This window comes from Cupressus sempervirens, chromosome 4 (genome assembly GCF_028749045.1).
Source record: "Cupressus sempervirens isolate cs-2001-9-10 chromosome 4, ASM2874904v1, whole genome shotgun sequence".
NCBI lineage: Eukaryota > Viridiplantae > Streptophyta > Pinopsida > Cupressales > Cupressaceae > Cupressus > Cupressus sempervirens.
The window spans coordinates 458,856,858-458,877,335 of NC_143121.1; the positions used below are offsets into that span (position 1 = coordinate 458,856,858).

General features: G+C 34.2%; 1 protein-coding gene across 1 annotated transcript in view; it reads right to left on the reverse strand.

Moving 5' to 3' along the window:
- Positions 1-20,478, reverse strand: part of LOC149561958 (CRS2-associated factor 1, chloroplastic-like) — a 65,729-nt gene that overhangs the window by 31,555 nt on the left and 13,696 nt on the right. Inside the window, exon 3 of the mRNA XM_089825484.1 lies at positions 9,072-9,297. Within this exon, the coding sequence (XP_089681610.1) occupies positions 9,072-9,297 (226 nt within the window). The remainder of the gene's footprint in view (positions 1-9,071; positions 9,298-20,478) is intronic.

Sequence of the window (20,478 nt, forward strand, 5' to 3'; positions counted from 1 at the left end):
GATATAAACTAAAGATAGCTCTGAAAATTTGCCAAGATGATCCTGTAAGTTATAAAATATCACAAATAGAATACAAAGACATTTTATTTAAACAAAAGAAAACACAGTTGTGTGTTAGATATGAAAGCGAATGGATTTTTTTTTTCCAATCTGTAATTTATTTATGTTGCTTGGTTACTGTTAATGTTATAATTGTGTCCGATAAATTATATTATATATATGAGATATTATATATGACAAATATTATAATTAACTTATATTAAGAGTGATATGTGTGTGTGTGTGTGTGTGTGTGTGTGTGTGTGTGTGTGTGTGTGTGTGTGTCTTATTATACAACCATTATAATATGTTAAGGATATATTACTTGTGTTATAAATGATGTAAGTTAATATGTTAAAGAGACATGCCTCTTTATTTCACATATATATTCATTCATATAGTAACTTGGAAAACATATAAATATCTACAAGTGCTATTACAAGTTATAGATCCTATTTCACTAACATGGTATCAAAGCAGGTTCCATAATTGTCTGTGAGGCTTAAAGACTAATAAAAATGAAAAGTGAAGTTAAATGAACAAAATATCCCTTAAATCCCTTGTTTGGGATTAAGTCAATGGACAAATGGAAATTTCCCTGTGTACGAGTCTGGCACTGCAATCTTTTGTCTACGGAGAAGAAAATCGATAGAAGGTAGATTTGTACGTGGAATGAAGTGATCAAAAGAAGATTAATGTCTATTTGGATGTAACTTGAGTGGTGAATGGGAATGGACAATGTGAACCCTTCTCATCAACAGTCTTGATGTCATCGAACAATGGTCTTGGGAATTATAATTGCATGATAAATAATTGAGGATTGGCACTGGTGATGTTTTTGAACTAAAGATAGTAAATTGAGAGTGGTGCAATAGATTGAGTCTGATTTGGACAAAATAAATGCACTAGTATTTCCATACACATGGTTGGAGAACGAGCAACACATTGAATGAAGACTTCTACTATTGCATATATCATTCTAGTTAGTATTCAAAGTTTAGTAAATGCATATGTGGAGGAAAGCTGGGCAGTGTAGAGGTTAATGGTAGTACAAAGAAGAGTTGATACCTCGTTACTGAAGTTACACCCTTTATACTAGTGACCAATATTGTTTTGGAGATTTTTTGTGATCGTGCATGTGAACTGGTCATTCACCTCGGATATGCAAGTGATTGCGGTTCATATAAATCCTTCAATTGGGATGTCAAATTGAATAGAATAAAAATTAGTGCATACTACAAAAAATGGCTCAAAAATCAAAGGAATATTGACATCAAACAAATTAGTCATTGAAACCAAATGGTCATAGTAAAATCCATGTGAAAAACAATGAACCTTGGCTTGGATTGACATGCGAGAATCAATGAAAAGTGATCATATTAACTGACTGCAAGCTTCCTAGAATTATAGAATAAGTTAATCATGTGACTCGAGTGTCACTTGGCATGTACTCCACCAAGAATAAAGGTCCTCAAATGAGAAGATTACTATTGGAAGAATTGAATTATCCAAAAGCACTATAGATTGATGTGGGTGTTCAGTGCCAAGGATAATCAGGGTCCAACTTCACCAAGGAGGTGACAAATTTAAATTGTCATTGTGAATGGCAAATAATTAATAAATGCATGTAATTTCCTGTATAAGACACTACACATGGGTATCGTTAAAATGGGGGAAGAGGGAGATTGATATTAAGAGGGAAACCTCACACTTCAATCAACCTTCAACAAAGGAGTGGGAGAAATTTGATGAAGAAAAGACCATGGAAGAAGGTCCTGTTAATAGTTGTTGAGATAATCCTCACGATAAGGCATCATTATTGTGTCCTTGAGGACTAAGTCTAGACATCTCTTGAGGAGAAAGAATCTTTTAAATTGTTCAATGGCATTGAGAACTTTAAATTGTAGGGGGAAATATAATAAACAATGTTTCATTCCCACTTGAACCATCCTTAGTGAGGAGCTGATTCAAAAGAGGATCTAAGAAGACATTTTCAGATATGGACCTTCATGTATCAAGGATGCATAGATATGTATTTATTATCCTTCAATATTACACTTATCTACTCATTGTAGTCTCTCTCTTATTTGTACTTCTGTATGTGCTATAGAGAGTCATTTGCCTTAATTTTTCCTTTGTCTTTGAGGATCCCCTTGCAGGAAAGAAGATCGGAACATTAGGCATGCTACCAAATATTGTGCAAACTCAATCTTATGATATTAGCTCCAAAGAAGCTCTGATTTAGGATTTACGAATCATCTGATGATTATGTTGGATAATGTGAGTTTCTTGAAGCAAATATCCTTGATGATTGAAATTATGAGAGGGAGTCTGACAGTTCATTAGAGGCAACCTCGAAGAAAAAGACGGAGCAAAAAAAAAAATTTTAAATGTTTCAATCAAACTTTTGATGATATTGGTTCAAAAGGAGTAGATCTTGTTGATGGACTCAACACTAGTCAAAAACTATAATAGCTAAAGGACTATGATTCATGGGATAAAATCTCATGTATGTAGGCTGGAAGGTTTTATGCTATCAGGATACCCATTGAACTAGAGAAGCATGACATGACTTGCTTCCAAGAGGTTAGAAGGATGATAACAGATTCAGAGGAAGTCTGACACTTCATTGGAGAGAACCTTGTGCTAAAAGGTCAAAAAAATTGATATCAAACTAAGAGGGAGAAACCTTATTCTCTAATATGTTTATGGTGAATATTGTGAGAACGCCACATGACAATATTCATGGAGACTTCATGTGATGTCATTCATGTATGAGCCTGTCCCCTATGTACATCATGAAGACGTGACGACTTCTAAGTGATTATCACTTGTATAAGAGAAGTTGTTGTAAAGTGACATCCTTACAATAACTCGTAGCATGATTCATTTTGTGAAATTGTTTCATGTAAAGGCTTTATCTTATAAATCAGCAACTAGGGGTTTGATATCATTAATTTGATATCTACAAGTTGCTTGTATAGATACATTTTCAGTACTTGGTGAATATCTTGCCTTAATATTCTAATAGGCCAATACCACACTGAGTACTTGGTGATCATAATTCAATTGATGTTTTTGATAGGCCATTACTCTTGAGAGCTTGGTGAATATCATATTGTTGATATTCTGATAGGCCAATGCTCATGTTACCAAATATGATATCAAATAGTAATTGGTGAATATCATATGTTGATATTTTGATAGGCCAATACTTACTCGATATCATATACTAGAAATCTTCTGATCAAAGGTTTCCTATATGTATTATTTTTGAAATATTACCTATGGTGTAATATCTATGTGTTTTATCCTTCTCCATTAAGAGGGAGTGTTAATGTCATAATTCTGTCGGATAAATTATATTTTATATATGAGATATAATATATGAGAAATATTATAATTAACTTATATTAAGAGTGATATATATATATATATATATAACCATTATAATATGTTAAGGATATATTACTTGTGTTATAACAAATGTAAGTTAATATGTTAAAGAGACATGCCTCTTTATTTCACATATATATTCATTCATTTAGTAACTTGGAAAACATATAAATATCTACAAGTGCTATTACAAGTTACAGATCCTATTTCACTAACAGTTACGAAGTAATTTCTGGATAAGGTTTAATGAGAGGACATTAGTGTTATTTGAAGTTCTAAAGTAACTGAAGTAAAAATCGAAAAGGCAAAAAGATAAATATATGTAATCAAGGGATATGATGAAACATTGCAGATTTGGTGACTTACAACTACGAGACTCACTTATAAGTGTGTAGAATATTTTTTCCAATCTGGATTAGCACTCCACACATCCGGCCAGACTTGTAGTGCTGTAAAGAGGCCATCCACAAAAGATTGGTGCCACAAATTGTGCTGCTCAAATGCAATGAGGTTTGCGGTGTTCATATGCCATAATTGATGGTGTTTTTGCAGAGATTTTTTTGTGGTTTTAAGGGGTGTTATCTGCACAAATTTCTGGATAAGGTTTAATGAGAGGACATTAGTGTTATTTGAAGTTCTAAAGTAACTGAAGTAAAAATCGAAAAGGCAAAAAGATAAATATATGTAATCAAGGGATATGATGAAACATTGCAGATTTGGTGACTTACAACTACCAGACTCACTTATAAGTGTGTAGAATATTTTTTCCAATCTGGATTAGCACTCCACACATCCGGCCAGACTTGTAGTGCTGTAAAGAGGCCATCCGCAAAAGATTGGTGCCACAAATTGTGCTGCTCAAATGCAATGAGGTTTGCAGTGTTCATACGCTATAATTGATGGTGTTTTTGCAGAGACTTTTTTGTGGTTTTAAGGGGTGTTATCTGCACAAATTTCCTTGCGAGTCTGGATAAGCATGGGTGAAAAGAATATTTTTGGGCATGGATGGTACGGATGTTCTAACAACAAAGAAGGCGGGGAGAACAAGAAAATAAAGACATGTTAAAAAACTGGTCTGATGTCGGCGGTTCTATTTAAATGACATTAATTGTACCTTTTTCCTCCCCAGTCTGCTGCAGCTATCTGACCCAAAATAAATGATTCCTTATCCAGATCAGCTGTCTGCACTGATTCAGATTTTTTTTCTAATATTAATTTCCAGAAAAAATGCTAAAAGCCCACCTAAAATAGTCTTGGCCAATCAAAAATTCAAAATTGACATCAAATAATTGTATTTTTTTAATATACCTTCTTAAACTTTGATGTATGATACATCTTTAGGAAAAAAAGAAATTGAGGGGGGGTCAAAAGAAAACATTAGTTCCCTGCCTTATACAAGGCAGGGACGAAAAACCATTAATGGCATGTGCTAGGAGTCAAGCAATGGAGCGTTAATGAATTATCAATGTTTTCCATGTTAAATAAAACTCATGCGTCAGTGATATATTTCCCTTGTTATACAACAATATTTCTTGTGGATTGATTAACATATCTGAAACAAACAAAGAAGGAACAGCAGTTATGAAAATCTACAGTAACCAAGAAAAATTATCGAGGGGCAAAGAAATATTATGGCAGAGCTTAATAAACTTTTAAGAAGGAATTAGTGTTATGTGCCCGCAATGATAGATTAATTAATGTAAAGCAAAGTAATCTTTGAAAAGTGCAATTATGTAATTTTAATATTATGACTCTTGACTTTGAAATGTCATATCCTCAAATGAGTAGGATATAAATAGGAGTTGTTTTATTCAATATTCAACAAGAAGCATTTTATATTTATTTGTACGGAGGAGGAATAAGGGCTTAAATAGGACTTGTAATATAAATTTATTTATTTTATTTGTAATAAAATGTCTTGTTTATTTCTAAATGGCATGGAGATTTAAACTCCAATGGATTCGTCCTTTACAATTATTTTTAAAAATTTGTAAGTGATTTTTATGTTGGATAAGTGGACATGGTCATTTGGCATTGTAAATTTGATCATCATAGATATAGTGAAATATATAATTGTTCTTGTATCTATGTCCAGTTTGTCTCCATACTAGAGGAGTTAATTCAATCTAAACTAATTTAAGATTGCATAATATTTGGTCTGTCGCATCTTGATTATTAAAATGTTGACAGTTCAAGTGCATAAGAACTTTATAAAGTTGTACGTGAAAATTCACTAAAGTTGACTCTATTGCCCAAATGAGCAAAGGCACTCGTCTTTTTATCATTGAAGTCAGAAAATCTATATATTCCTTCCTGCAAGCATCAATTTCATCATTAACAAACCTTATACAAAACATCTCAATTATTTCAAGTACTTAGCATTCAATTTCATTTTCATCGAGTTCAAAGACCTTGCCAGCTAGAGAACTCCAAAGCTTAAAATTCGCTTGAGAAAAGCTCTAAACCAAGTGATCAGGGTTGAGGAGAAGGTCTACCCGCCTAGGTGTAGCGGAGCCTGAAGTGCAAGGGAATCAAGGTGATTCTCGTTCGCTGGCCACAATTGATTGTGGAATCCTACCGGAGAAGTGGCAGGCTCTTGGATTTCCAATCTGTGGATTTGGGAACCAACACTACCTACCATTGAGAAAATAGGTAGGAGTCCTAAACCACCACGACCAAGGAAAAATGGCTAGGCAAGCAAGGGCATACTAAGGGACAACCATGAGATAACTAGTCCAACTTTTATAATCAAATATTTACTCGAGCTTAAATCAAATTCAGATCAATACTTACCTTAAGAAATATTATTTTATGTTTTAATATTATCCTATGTTTTAATACTATTGTATGTTTTATTATTTCCCACCTTGGCTATGGGTTAACACTAATATTCCTTGGCAATAGTTTATTTTTCTCTTTGAGCCGCCCCATTATATATTGCTCTCATCAGCCTTTTATTATTTATTTTGGATGACCATATCAATATTATTATTATTGTCACATGAGCCCATGGCTAGCGAATCTTGTAACTCATGCTACCTTTGTATCTTTTTCCATAACTGAGCCAACAAGGCTACATTTCCCGCGAGGACTCTTGATTGCATATAACTTTTCTTCTTGGCAAAACAAGCCACGATTATTACCTCATTTCCAATCTTTGTTCTGCTCTCGATACTTTTTTGCATTTGATTCACCACTTACGATGCTACATTTTGAGTTCTTACATCAGTGAGAAATCAATCATTGCAATTCAGAGCCTCTTGGAGAAGATAAATCTGTGCATCAGTCGGAGCTATTCATATTGTGCAATCCGACCATTAACTAGGTAATGTTTTTAATTTAACATATATTTTGCAAAAAAGATCATAATGCATGACTGAGGCATTAAAGATTTTCCTATGCTAATTTACTGTTTGTAAATGAAACAATGATCTTCTTATGAACGGCATGATTGTGCCAAACTGCTAAATTATATTTTGAAAGTGTTACTGAAATATAAGCCAGTATGGAGGCAGACTTATATAGGAGTATTTTGCAATATGCTTCCTGTGATGAGAATTTTGTATCGTAGAAATTTAGAGTTGTAAAGAGCATACTTCTACACCAATGTGTTTTAGCAAGCCAGAATGGCTGATTACTGAATTGATTAAAGGAAACTATCATTTTGTTGTCAATGCCAGAATGGCGGATATACTGGCTGTTATATGATTGCTTAATCATTTCCAGATTTTCTTTTTGAAATGCCAACGCCAAAATGGAAAATGAATTGGTCATGTAAATTAGGTTGTTCAGAATTTTCTTTATTAAGCCAAAGCCAGTTAAGCAAATTTATTGGCTGTGGTTACAATCATTTATACATCCACCCGAAGAATCATCCAGGAAAACTAGCGTGGATATTTAGGAATCCTTAGTATATCGAAGGCATGCCACTTTCAAGTGGCTGCTGTTAATTTAAGCCAATATCTCTTTGTTCGACTACTGTTAAGCATAGATTTTGACATTAATCAGTGCACCTCAATGGTGATATCTGGTCTTTTTTGAGTCTTCTTCGCTTTGCCCAAGAGCAATAACAAAGTCTTTATTCGCAATATCCACCTTAATGTTCAACTTATTAATTATTATTTATTTACTTATTATTATTCATTTAATTATTATTATTTATTATCAAATTTCATTCCAGAAAGGGGATGTCACATCTTCCTTCAAACAAAAAATGTATATGAAATGAAATGAGGCTCTTTTTCCTCTAGTAGGGTGGGAGTTTGAGGGCCCACAAAAAAAGATTTAAATGTGTTTTTTTTGTCTTTCTATTTAAAAAAATGTGACTTTTTGAAGGGGCCACCTGACCGTCCCCTACCACATCCCAAATTTGGGGACATGCCTGGAAAGGTCAGGTATGCATTCTCAAGTTCCCTTGGTTATCGCTGCTTTTTTTGAGGCAGACATAATATTTATAGGGCTCTATTTAGCATATACAGCCTTCAACAGGGTTGGAAACATATATTCACGTATTAAAATAAAAAGTAATCGCAACCCTGTGTGAGAAGTTATCAGGGACTAGGAATGTTGGAAGAATAAGGAGAGAAGCTTTTAGGGAGCAAAGTTTGAATGAAATGGGACTATTATCTACTCAGAAAGTGAAGAAAAAAAGACAACACTTTTTGGAAAAGAGTTTGGATGATAGTGGGGTCTTATAGCCTGTCATGCAGCACAAGTAGAACTGGAGAAGTGCGCAAGTATCACAATTATACGTCTACTTCGCTAAGACAAGCGTTGCCATAAGTAATGCTTCGAAGGCTGTGGTAGCATTTGTAAACTTGTCTAAGAATTAAGCACATGACTCCAAATAGCGCTAGTAATGTTGGCTTGAGAGATAAAAGCTCCCTTATGACATGGTTCCTGACTCTATTGCGATTTTTGTTTATGATGTCATAAATATCGTAACCCGCAAGTTTTGTACAGCTTAAACGCTTGGGAATGTTTATTTATTTAAAAATACTGTTTCTCTGAGTTAAAATCTGATTCCATATAAATCTGTTTTACACTTATATGATCAATGTCTGATTGTATATGTGACCAGAGTAGCTTTCATTTGATTAGTTTATTGTGTTTGTATACTTCATTTATTTATGGCTGAATGATCATACTTTTAAATCCTCTAAAATCTGTGCATTTCATCAATTTCTGATTTGTGGAGACATGGCCAAGTTTGAGCAATGAATCCAAGTCCGGGGAAAAAGAAGCATGTTGAGTCTGAGGCAGCTCTGAGTCTTGTAACTATGCTCCAAATCCATCCAAGGCATGTTGCTTCTGTGATTTGCATACCATTTTTCTACATAGAAAAGACAGCAGCATTTGCTGGCCTCTGAAGTAACTGAAACAAAAGTGAGATCCCACTTTTTCAATAATAGAAACATAAAAACTGAAAAAAGAAGGAAACATTGCAGCCCTATACATGACATTTTACTGCAGACACTCTCATTTTGGTCCCTGTTTAACAAATGTCAAATATTGAAAGAAATTTTATGTTGAGATGTACATGATTCACTTCATCCTTTCAAGTTTCAACAAGTCAAAAATCTTTGGCAAGTTAAGACAGAGCCCATGCTTTAGAATCAACATCATGTATGCATTACCTAATTTACAAATAGCTGGTAAATGCCGTGCTTTCTTTCGCAAGGCATCTGCTTCTTCTACAGTCAATCCTTCAGGAGCCCTCAAAATCAGCTTTGGATAGACAGGTGTTGCAGGCTTCCAAAGCATCAGGGGAAACCTTGGGCGGCTTTTGTAATTATAGTTCCGGCCACGGAAAAGATGAACAACTCCTCCAAGACGATAAATAATTTTTCCTCCAGTTTTCTCCTGAAATCAATCCAAATACCATTTAAAATCTGGCTTGAAATCTTTTTTTCATTTTTTTTTTTAAATACCAGTAATTTGAATTAAAAAATTCCAATCATGTAAATATTTTATTGTAACTGATTCATTAAATAACAATAGCATTAGTTAATTTACCAAAAATTACACTTTTTCCATAAAACATTAACCTTATAATCAAGAAAAAGAAACTAACAATTTCATTCACAAAAACATGTGCAATGACAACAAAAATTGCATAGATTGAATTCACGCAATTATAATTGTAAAACACAGATGTTATAAAGAATTTAACATGCTTAGAAATTAAGGAAAAACAATAATAACTAACCTAGAAAGTTGTGTTTACGGATAAAAATGATAGGCATATATCAGCGGTGATGCTATCTCTGTCATGAGCCCTAATTAGAGTGTATAATACAAATATAATTTAATCCATACACTTTTTAAATATTTCATTACAATTGTAATGTCCCCACTTTGAATAAGATTTAATAGAATAAATAATAAGATAACCTATTATAATTATATTTATATGCTATTGATATATTTGATCTATTAGTAAAAATATAATACATTAGACAATAATATATTAATATATTAATGATAAATAATAAATAAAAATTATAACAAGCAGCCTACAACACAATGGTAAATAGTGAGCCTCTTATCTCGTAGGTCTTGGGTTCAAATCTACTCAAGATTAATAAATAATAATAATTAATCACAACACATAATAATTCTAATGAATCTTGGCTTCGGCCTCTTACCGATCAAAAAATATATATATATTATAAAACTAAATAAATAAATGAATACAAAATAATATTATATTATTCAATCATCTAAAGAAATAATAATAAAATGATACATTAATAAGACCAATATTATAAATACTTTTTTTATAGGTAATAGGTCATGAGGCCCAAGATTGTGTTTAGATTAAGAAAACCATCTCAATTGGGCACCAAAGATTAGAGATGGCTACATATCCTTGGTGTAGCCCTTACATAAATATTTCAAAGAAATTTAACCAATTTTAGCACCTATTTTTTGTTTCCAAATTTATAGCTTTACTCTTCATAATTCCTTGTGAATATAACCTGAAAAATTAAACATGGCTATGATTAAGCCGTTAGAACGAAAAGAAGTATGCTTCATAATAAAAATGAAACCTATCCCCTTTTAACTTTAATTTTAAAATCAAATAGTATATAACAATATTATAAATACTTAATTGATAGAATATAATAGAATTTCTATTTTTAGCAAGTCTCAAATTAGCTTGAATCTGAGTTTTGGCAAAATTCCTATTTTTTAGGATTTTATATTATGTAGGGATTTCTATTTTTAGAAAGTCCCAAAATGGCTTCATTTTGAGTTTAGGCCAAATTCCTATATCTTAGGTTATCCTACTTTCTAGGGAATTCTATTTTTTTTAAGTCCCAGATTACTCTAATTTTGTATTTGAACAAACTTACCATTTATAGTAAGTCTATTGTAGCAAGTCATTTCGGGCAACTAATGAACATTGGTTGAAGAGGATGAAAATGGGTATCCAAAAGTGTGATAAAAGAATTCCCAAAAAATGGCATTCTAAAAATGCAACCTCCAAAAAAAAGTATTATTGAAAATGCAAACTCTAGAAAAGGCATCTCTAAAAAAGTAACTTCATGAAAAGCACCCCCAAAAAAGCAATCTGAAAAAGCACCCACAAATAAGTAGTTCAAACAAAACATCAAATAGTGAAAAAGCATCTTATAAGTGAAAAAGCACTGAAGTGGGGTCGATGCACAATGTGTTACTCATTTCTACAAAGGTCTGAATAGGGCAAATAACTGATATAGAGGGGCATGTTCAATCGTTGGGTGAGCTCCAACGTTGGAAAGCAATGCAAGCAAGTTGAGTTGCCAAAACAATGCAAGTGAGCCTAGTTGGGAAAGCAATGCAAAATGAGCCGATATGAAAAGCAATGCAAGTGAGCCAAGTTGGCAAAGAAATGCAAGCATACCGGGTTTGGGAAAACAATGCAAGTGAGTACAAGTGAACCAAGTTGGAAAGCAATGCAACAAGCCGAGTTGGGAAAGTAGTGCAAGTGAATGCAAATGACCCGAGATGGAAAGCAATGTAAGCGAGCTAAGTTTGGAAAGCAATACAAGTGAGTAGAGCAAGTCTTCCCACCGAGTTGGGAAAGTAGTGCAAGTGAATGCAAATGACCCGAGATGGAAAGCAATGTAAGTGAGCTAAGTTTGGAAAGCAATACAAGTGAGTCGAGCGAGTCTAGTTGGGAAGCAATGCAAGTGAGACGAGTTGGAAGGCAATCAAGCAAGCTGAGTTGGGAAAGAAATGCATGTCAGTGCAAGTGAGTCGAGTTGGAAAGCAATGCAAACACGTAAGTTGTGAAGCAATGCAAGTGAGTTGAGTTAAAAAGCGATAGAAATTTGCCAAAGTGTTGGAAATCCTCCCGTGTGATCCTTTTGCAGTACAGTGCTCAAATGCACCTTGGGAGTAAATCCTAGGTAGACAAGCAGAAATTCGTCTAAATGCTAAAAATCCTCCTACAGTGATTCTCCTATAGTTTAGTGCTCAAATGCACCTTGGGTGCAAATCCAAGGTAGACAAGCAAAAAAATCTGTGTTGGAAATCTTACTGAAGTTTAGTGCTCAAATGCACCTTGGGCACAAATCCAAGATAGACAAGAAGAAATTCGTTCGAGTGTTGGAAATCCTCTTCTTGTACATTCCTCAAAGGCACCTTGGGTGTAAATCAATGTTACCTAGGGGCGCATTTCTAACATAATTTGACATGTCCCTAAAATAGGGGTGTCCCGAAAACTTGGAAACCTGTCCCCTAGCTGCCCATAATATTAATGCCTAAATTTTGATAATTGTTTAACTTTCACTCATGTGAACTCTCAATTTAAATTAGTTAACACAAACCTTATATGTTAAAGTTCAATAATGTATATACGCATGCTTTATCCATGTTTTTATATGAATATTTAAAGAATTTACCTATATGTTTTAAATTTTCCCTATTTTTTATATAGTTGTCCCCAGAACCATCCCTTGCCATCCCTTGCTTTGGGTAAAAAGAATTCGTCACAAAAACCTATTTCCAAGTACCCTCATTTTAGAAACTTGAGGTAACATAAGTGCAAATCCAAGGTAGACAAGAAAAAATTCGTCAAAGTATTGGAGATCCTCCTATAGTGCAGTACTCAAATGCACCCTAGGCGCAAATCCAAGGTAGACAAGCAAGAACTTGTCTAAGTGTTGGAAACCCTCTTGCAATGATCCTTTTATAGTGCAATCCTCAAATGCACCTTGGGCACAATTTAAGGAGGACAAGAAATTTCCTAGTGTTGAAAATCCTCCTGCGGTGCTCAATTGTACCTTGGGTGCAAATCCAAGGAAGGTACGCAAAAATTTCCATAAGAGAGGAAAATTCTTTTGCAATGCTCAAATGTGCATTAAGTGCAAATCGAAAGGAAGCAGAGGTGGAAATTTATCTATGTTGGAAATATACATCCATGGAAGGAATTGCCAGAGGTTGATTTGAAATTGGTCAAGAAGGAAGACTTAGCTATATATTTAAAATGTGCTCAGAGTCAAAGATCAAACCAAACATTGATTCTCACATTGAAAGTTAAAGAAATAAGTGTAGAGCATGAGAATTTTGGAGAGGTGCTAATTCTAGAGAGAGGTGTGGAAGCTTAAAAAATAGGATATTTAGAGAAGAAAATATGGAAGAGTTTTCATGTGTTATATTTTAAATTCCTCGCATGATTCTTATGTCAATTATTTTATTTTATAGGAGGAAGAATTCCAATTCAAGGCATTCAAGGTTCGAGAACTCAAAGATCAAAGTTCAAGTATAAATGCATAAGAGTACAACACTTTGAAGTTCCTCCAAAAAAATTCAAAGATCCTAGTTAGGAAAGAGTGAGTAGGGAAAATCTCATTCCAAATGTTCAAGGAAGACATTAAGGGTCTGTTTGGCAGCAGGAATATGAGTGGAATAGGCATATGTAAATTCTTAAAGTTTATAATTCTTTGTTTGGGTGCACCAAATCGGAATTGTGAATAGGGATACATATTCCAATTTTGGCCCAAAAATGAGCATTTGCAATTCCACCTAAATAGGTGGAATTGGAATACATATTCCTATTCCACTTTTATTTATTTTTAAAAAACATAAAGTTTTGGATCCGTGGATTCCCCATCAAATTCAAACTGAACCAAACAAGAATAGAAATACGTATTCTAATTTTCGATTCTAGAATAACAATTCAAGGATATATATTCCTATTCCCATATTCTTATTCCCACAGCCAAACGGACCCTAAAGTTCTTGAGATCCAATTGAAGTATGAAAGACTTAAACAATAACAAAAATGATCAACAAGGATGGCACTCAATCACCTTCCAAAGTTGACATGTCTAGATTCTTTGCATTGAAGGAAAGTATTAAATGACAAGCTATTCTGGGAAGACATTTAATGCGTAGTGGACATTCATTTTATTGCACTCTCCTACTAAATGAACTTATGTAGTAAGCATTTATTACCCCACCTTATTGGACGTGTATTTCTATTGTTCTATGTAGATCCACACATTAAGTGTAGATTCTATCTTCTTGCCCTAAGCCTAATCAGAGTTGAGGTGGAAAAATTTGGACCACTGGTTTCATTTCAATCTTGGCCACCCATTGTAATCTGAGCCCTAAATAAAGGGCTCACTTCTCATTTGTACAAGATGGAATTTGGAGGTTATTGCTTATGAGCTACCCAGATAATAAAGTTGGCATTGAAGTTTAGCGACTTCTTGATGTATTCTAGTGAGCTTGCATGTTCTCTTTGTTCCCTCACTTAAAATAGATTTGTTTTCAAGTACTATATGAATGCAATTGATAATAGTGTAACAATGGAGTCGTATTGCTCATATCTTATGTCCTTAGGCAATTCACAAGAACAGTGTAAGATTGGATCTGAGTCATTATGTGGATTCTTTAGATCTATCTTTGAGGCACATTGTTTGTTTTGATGGTGTTCATTGGGATATGAAAAAATTATTTGCACAATCTTTAAAGATTGCACCAACATCGTGTAGTTGTTGAATTTGACGAAACAAAGATCGGTAAATTTCATCATCGTGGCATTCATCTTTCAAGTTCTTAGGGTTAGAACAAATTCCCAAACCCTAGTCTCATTTACTTTTTGCATATTGTCAAAACCCCAAAAGTACTTTCATTGCAATATCATTTGAAAAATCCAATAGGCAGGAATTGTTTTATGTCGACTTGAGGAATATATCATATCTCCTAAGGCCCCTCATATCTCCTAAGGAATATATCCTAAGGCCCCTCATGATAACAACATATCTCATTAATCATTGAGCTTAAACAACCTAGAAGGAACCTTGGAAATTATCCTTGTGATCTTGCAATTGTAGCATATGCAGAATTTTGATCAAGAGGATAAGATACATCAATATTTTATTCTACTGTTAATGTGCTCATAAAATACTCATCAACAAGTATTAGGTGATTCCCAAGCACAATGTAAGGTTGGATCTGAGCCAATATGTAGACGCTTTAGCTCTATCTTTGATGCATATTGCTTGTTTTGATGGCATTCATTTGGATATGAAAAATTATTTGCACAATCCTTAAAGATTGCACCAACTTTGTGTAGTTGTTGAATTTGGCGAAGCAAATATCAATAGATTTCATCGTAGCGGTATTCATCTTTCAAGCTCTTAGGGTTAGAATAGATTCCCCAACCCTACTCTCATTTACTTGTTGCATATCGTCAAAACCCCAAAAGTACTTTCATTGCAATATCATTTGAAAAATCCCATAGTATTGTTTGAAGTTGACTTGAATAATATAACCTGAGGCCTCTCATGATACCACTATATCCCATTAATCATTGAGCTTAACCAACCTAGGAGGAACCTTGGAAATTATCCCTATGATTTTGCAATCGTAGCATATGCAAAATTTTGATCAAGAGAGGATTAGATACTTCAAACATTTTATTCTACCAAGAACTTGAGCACGTTTGCCTTCACTCCACCTTCCACCATTTCATGCAAGTGCATCATTCCATTCCACGTCCATTATTACATGCCATAGCACATTGCATCTCTTTCCCCACATGTGATTACATGTAATCTCATTCTCCATCCGTAATTACAAGTAATCTCATCTTCCATCTGCATTTACATGTAATTCCCTCCTTCATATGCATTTACATATAAACCTATTTTCCAAACCCGCTTACATGTAATCTAATTCTTTAAACCTAATTACATGTTTAAATCAAGTCATGATTGCATGTAAATCACTTTACATGCGATTACATCTAGAGAATCCAACTTTGGTAGGTCACTCTTTAAATACCAAAGTTGTCTTTTGCTCACATCCATATGCATCCCAACTTGCATTCTTGGCCATGCCCACGAAACCCCACCATTGCCCATATACAATCCATCTTTCCAAGTCCAACTTTGGCTCTTTCCATCCAAATACAAATGCTTTCTGGTTCATTTCCAGCCATCATATGTGTTCCATTCGTGTCTAATCCATACTTTGAATATTCATCCCTCATGGATTCGTTATTGTAACTCAAATCCCAAAGTTCTCAAGGATTCAATCTCATTGGAAGATGTTCTCATCTTCATATTGCCGTGCACTCTTCAAGATATGTCAGAATTTCCTCGAAGAACAAATGACATCCCATCAAGAAGATATGCTTCAGATCTAAAGAAGCAGCAATTCTTTTGGTCTTCATTTTCCTAATGGATGCCTCCGAACTTGAGTAGGTGTGGGAACATGCCAAGCATTAAAAGAGAAAAAAAGAGAGAAGTTGTAGATGCTTGTTGGAAAGTTATTCCAGGTTTACATTCCAACATCATTGAGAAGGTCTTCGAATTGCCTTAAAATCTAGAATGTGCAAGTCTGACAAGATAATTTGCAACTTGGAACCAGGAAAAGCTTGATTCCACCGAGTTTTCAAAACACAATTGGAAACTCATCATGGTGAATGTAGTGGTATAGAATACAGGAATCCCCAATCCTGTGATCATCAAGTACAAGGCATTTGCTGACAATCCATAGGATTGATTCATTCATAATCAATAGCCCAACTCTTTCTTCTTCTTCTTCTTTCATGTTTGTAGTTGGAGAGAATGTATTAATGAAATGATATAATTACATGTAACCCAATAATTTCTCTCATTAGTTAAGCTAGGTCAAAGTCAGTTAAGTTGCTCCCACTTTTTCCTCCTTTTTCTCAACTCCTTTGCCTACATAAAGGAGTGTCCTCTCATTGTAAATCTCATCTTTTGCAGTATGCAAGAAAGCTCTGCCAAACTTGTACAAGCATAACCTTGATTATGTAGTACCAATTTGGGAGAAAACTGAATAAAAGAAGCAACTGGATTTGAAGCTTTGACTGGAAGCAATTGTGATAGCACAAATTGGAAGCTTTGACTGTAATTTATGTCTATCATCTTTGATTCATGTTTTATTGTGTATTCAATAGAGCATAGTGAATTAAGAAGCAATTGTAGCCAAAGCTTTGACTTGGAGCGATTGTGGTAGTACATAGACTAAAAGCTTTGACTGTAGCTTGTGTTACCATCTCAAATTCACGAAAAATAGTTAGAATTCGCCTACTTCTGGAAGTCTTTGCGCTCCGAAGGTAGAGGTTTTTCTTACAGAATAGAATCGAGTTATAGAATAGAAATCATCTACTTCTAGAAGTCTTTGTGCCCCAATCGTAATGTTTTTTCTTAAAAATTAGACACACTGGACTTAGAGCCAAAATGGCACTTTATTGGTATCATCGTTTACAACTTTAGAAAGAAGTGGTTTAAGGTTTCATCTTGCCCATTACTTGCTCCACAAGTAAGTGGATTCTTTCTTGAAAGCTAACAAGAAAGAATATTGGTAATACCCTTTCAAATCTCTCAACTTCTTGCTTACCTTGAGTTGATCCAAGGAACGGTGAGAAGGGGTAGCCTTCCTTGTAAGGTAGGCGAGACTCTGTCTCACACGCAGTGGCTGGTCTGCCTATTTTGTGACTGGATTTTAGCCAAAATCATCAGTTGCAAAATATCCACCCAAAAAAAAGGTAAAATCTGCTCAAAAGACGAGGCTCGAGCCCAACAAGGTAATTCATCCCATTAGGAAATTGCAATCAAATATCATTGAAAAATCCTCAATCAAGTGGTCAAAAGACGAGGCTCGAGCCCAACAAGGTAATTCATCCCATTAGGAAATTGCAATCAAATATCATTGAAAAATCCTCAATCAAGTGGGCTATGGGTGAGGAATGAGTTGTAAATTCAATTAAATCATTAAATAAGGCGCCCTTCATCAAGATAAATGATTTGCAATTCAAATTCAATCATTAACTAGGTCGGCCCTAAAAGCTTAATGAATATACCTATTGAGATCAATGCATATAAAGAATAGGTCAAACATCCATTCCAACCACCATGCAACACATACAAATGCTCAAAGAACAAAGCCGATCACAAAGTGCAAAAATCATAGAAGGGGACTGTCATCATAACATAATTTTTTTGGAAAATCAGAATTTTCACAACTAGGGTCGAACATGACTTGAGAATTATATTTGAATGATAAAATCATAGAACCAAGTAGCTTGTTGGGCTTGTGTAGTACGAAATTGAGGATTGGAAAATTAGAAAAATCAGCGGTCGCAATCATTGGAAATTGTTTAATACCAATACATTAATTTATACAAATGCAACTTCATGTCAAGTTGAAATCATGCGAATTTTTTTATTGGCAAGATGTCTTGATTTTTCTTATAATTACCTTATTACGAACTTAACATAAGTATTTTCTTGTTTTACAAGGTGAGATGGAGGTAATTTAGGATGAAGTTGACAAACTAAAAGGTGGCATGGAGCTGAACATTTCATGTGCAAGGATGGGGTTCAAGGTCAAATATTTCATGTATGTAATATCAAAGTCAACATGGTGGTACCATCAAGGTAAGAAGTCATTCATCGAGCAAGAAAAATGATAAAGTTCAAGTTCAAGTCATCTAAAAGGATCAAACCCAAACAAGGAAAGATGACATTATCAATTATAAATTCATGAGGCAAGATCAAGGCCAAGACATCAAGTTAATAGCTATTCCCAAGAACAAGAAATTTCGAAGACACCTTAATGGGAAGATTTTCAAGACAAGAAGGATCAAAAGGTTAACAAGATAAACATGCTAAGTTGAACACAGCACCATCTCCACCAAATCAAGATATCCCACATGGCAAGAGAAATGCATTTAATGCTTTGCACAAATTTTCTCATTGGTCCATCCTCAAATGAATATTTATTAAAAAATAATGCAATTTTCTCATTGACCCATCAATTCCTGTCTTTATTTTAATGTTTGTAGGTGGTAGTTACATTAGGATTTTGTTGGTGAAAACTTGGCTATTGATTTCAAATCAAATTACATCATCCATTGTACTTGAGAGAATAGTAGAGAGAGATACTTAGAGAAGTTGTAGACAAAGTAATTTCAAATTTATTGTTGTTATCATGGTGGACTACTTGTGTTATTTTGGAGTGTTACGCGAAGATATTGTTATTGGTGAATCATGGTGAAAAATAAGTTCATACCTTTTGATACTTGTTGATTGCAAATAAATATGTAAGGTTGATCTAAACTAATTGCAAGTACCTAACTTCAATTGAAAATGTTCATTCGAATTGCGCCAATGTTAGGTATTTGGATAAGTGTTGATAATATGAAAATCATTCAAATATCGTTAGAAGATTGTGCCCTCTTATGCATGGTTGATTTGGCAAAGCAAGGACTGGTTTATTTTCAACTTTCATCTCACTATCAATATTGTCTTGCATGATTAGAATTAGCTTAGCTTTCTAAACCTTTTAGCTTTTTGCAAATTGTTTTATTAGTAGTTGAAGAACCATGAACATTTGCAAAATTGATAGATTGTCTATGAATGAATAGCATAAACCCCCACGTGGTTACCAGAAAAATGCATCATAAAACTGAGTTCTGTCCAACAAGAATCTCTAATGTTGGAATCTCCTCTATGATCATTTTTGCCATCTTAGCATACATGGTGTCTTTTCTAAAGAGAGGATTTCAAATTTGGTGTTTCATCTTGGAATACTAAGCCTTTTATCCTGCATGTTGGAGTGATCACAAAACTCGCATCAACAAGTCTAGAGAACATTAGGACTCCAAAATTTACTGAAGCTGCATTGCCTTTTCGGGCTGACTGTTCAATGTGACTTCTTTTGACCCTTCATGGTTCTTATTTCACACAACTCCATTAAAGTGGACTCCAGAGCAATGGCTATTTTCTGATATTCTAACACTTCCAACAGCAACTTGAAAGTGCTCTAGAGTCCTTTTTGCATTGAAAAAACTCTAAAAAGAAATTTCCCTTTGTGTAGCAGCTAGCATAGAGTTCCATATTTTTTTTCAAACACTACCTTGCTAAAAGCTACAATATCTTTCAAACACTTTTTAAATTTTTCATTCACACTCCTACAAGTATTATGACTTCAAAAATGTGGGCAATCACGTTTTAAAAATTTCCATACATCATTCAAGGTCGGACGATGGGATATGACAAGGACTCCTCCATGAAAAAACTATGCTGACACGTGAACATTCTCAGGCCTCTTTTAACATGGCACAGCAGTCTCAGAATTGCAACTGCATATTTTTTAACATATCGCTGCTTTGCTGAGCTTCATAAATCTCCCCAATTTCCCTTGTATTAAGAAACAATTTCCATATTTATATTTTTGGAAATGTATACTATGAAGAGCTACAATACGATACGTGGAAATTCTTCAATATCAAAATACCTATTACCCTGAAGATCCAATTGCTAAATTTCTCTAATCATTAAATTATGTGCACCTATGAATCCACAAAGGATTGACTGGGTTGGTTTTCATCCCTGAAACTAATTTTCCCATAGGGTTTTCCTTAGAGGGTAACAGATGAAATACTACTCACCTTGATGGTACTCTAGAAAATTTGAGCCATTTCTCATTTTCGGGGCCTAGAAGCAAGCAAGGTTGTGAAATAACGATTTTTCGCTATTTCGGAGGTACAACATTTGCAAGGCATCGAAA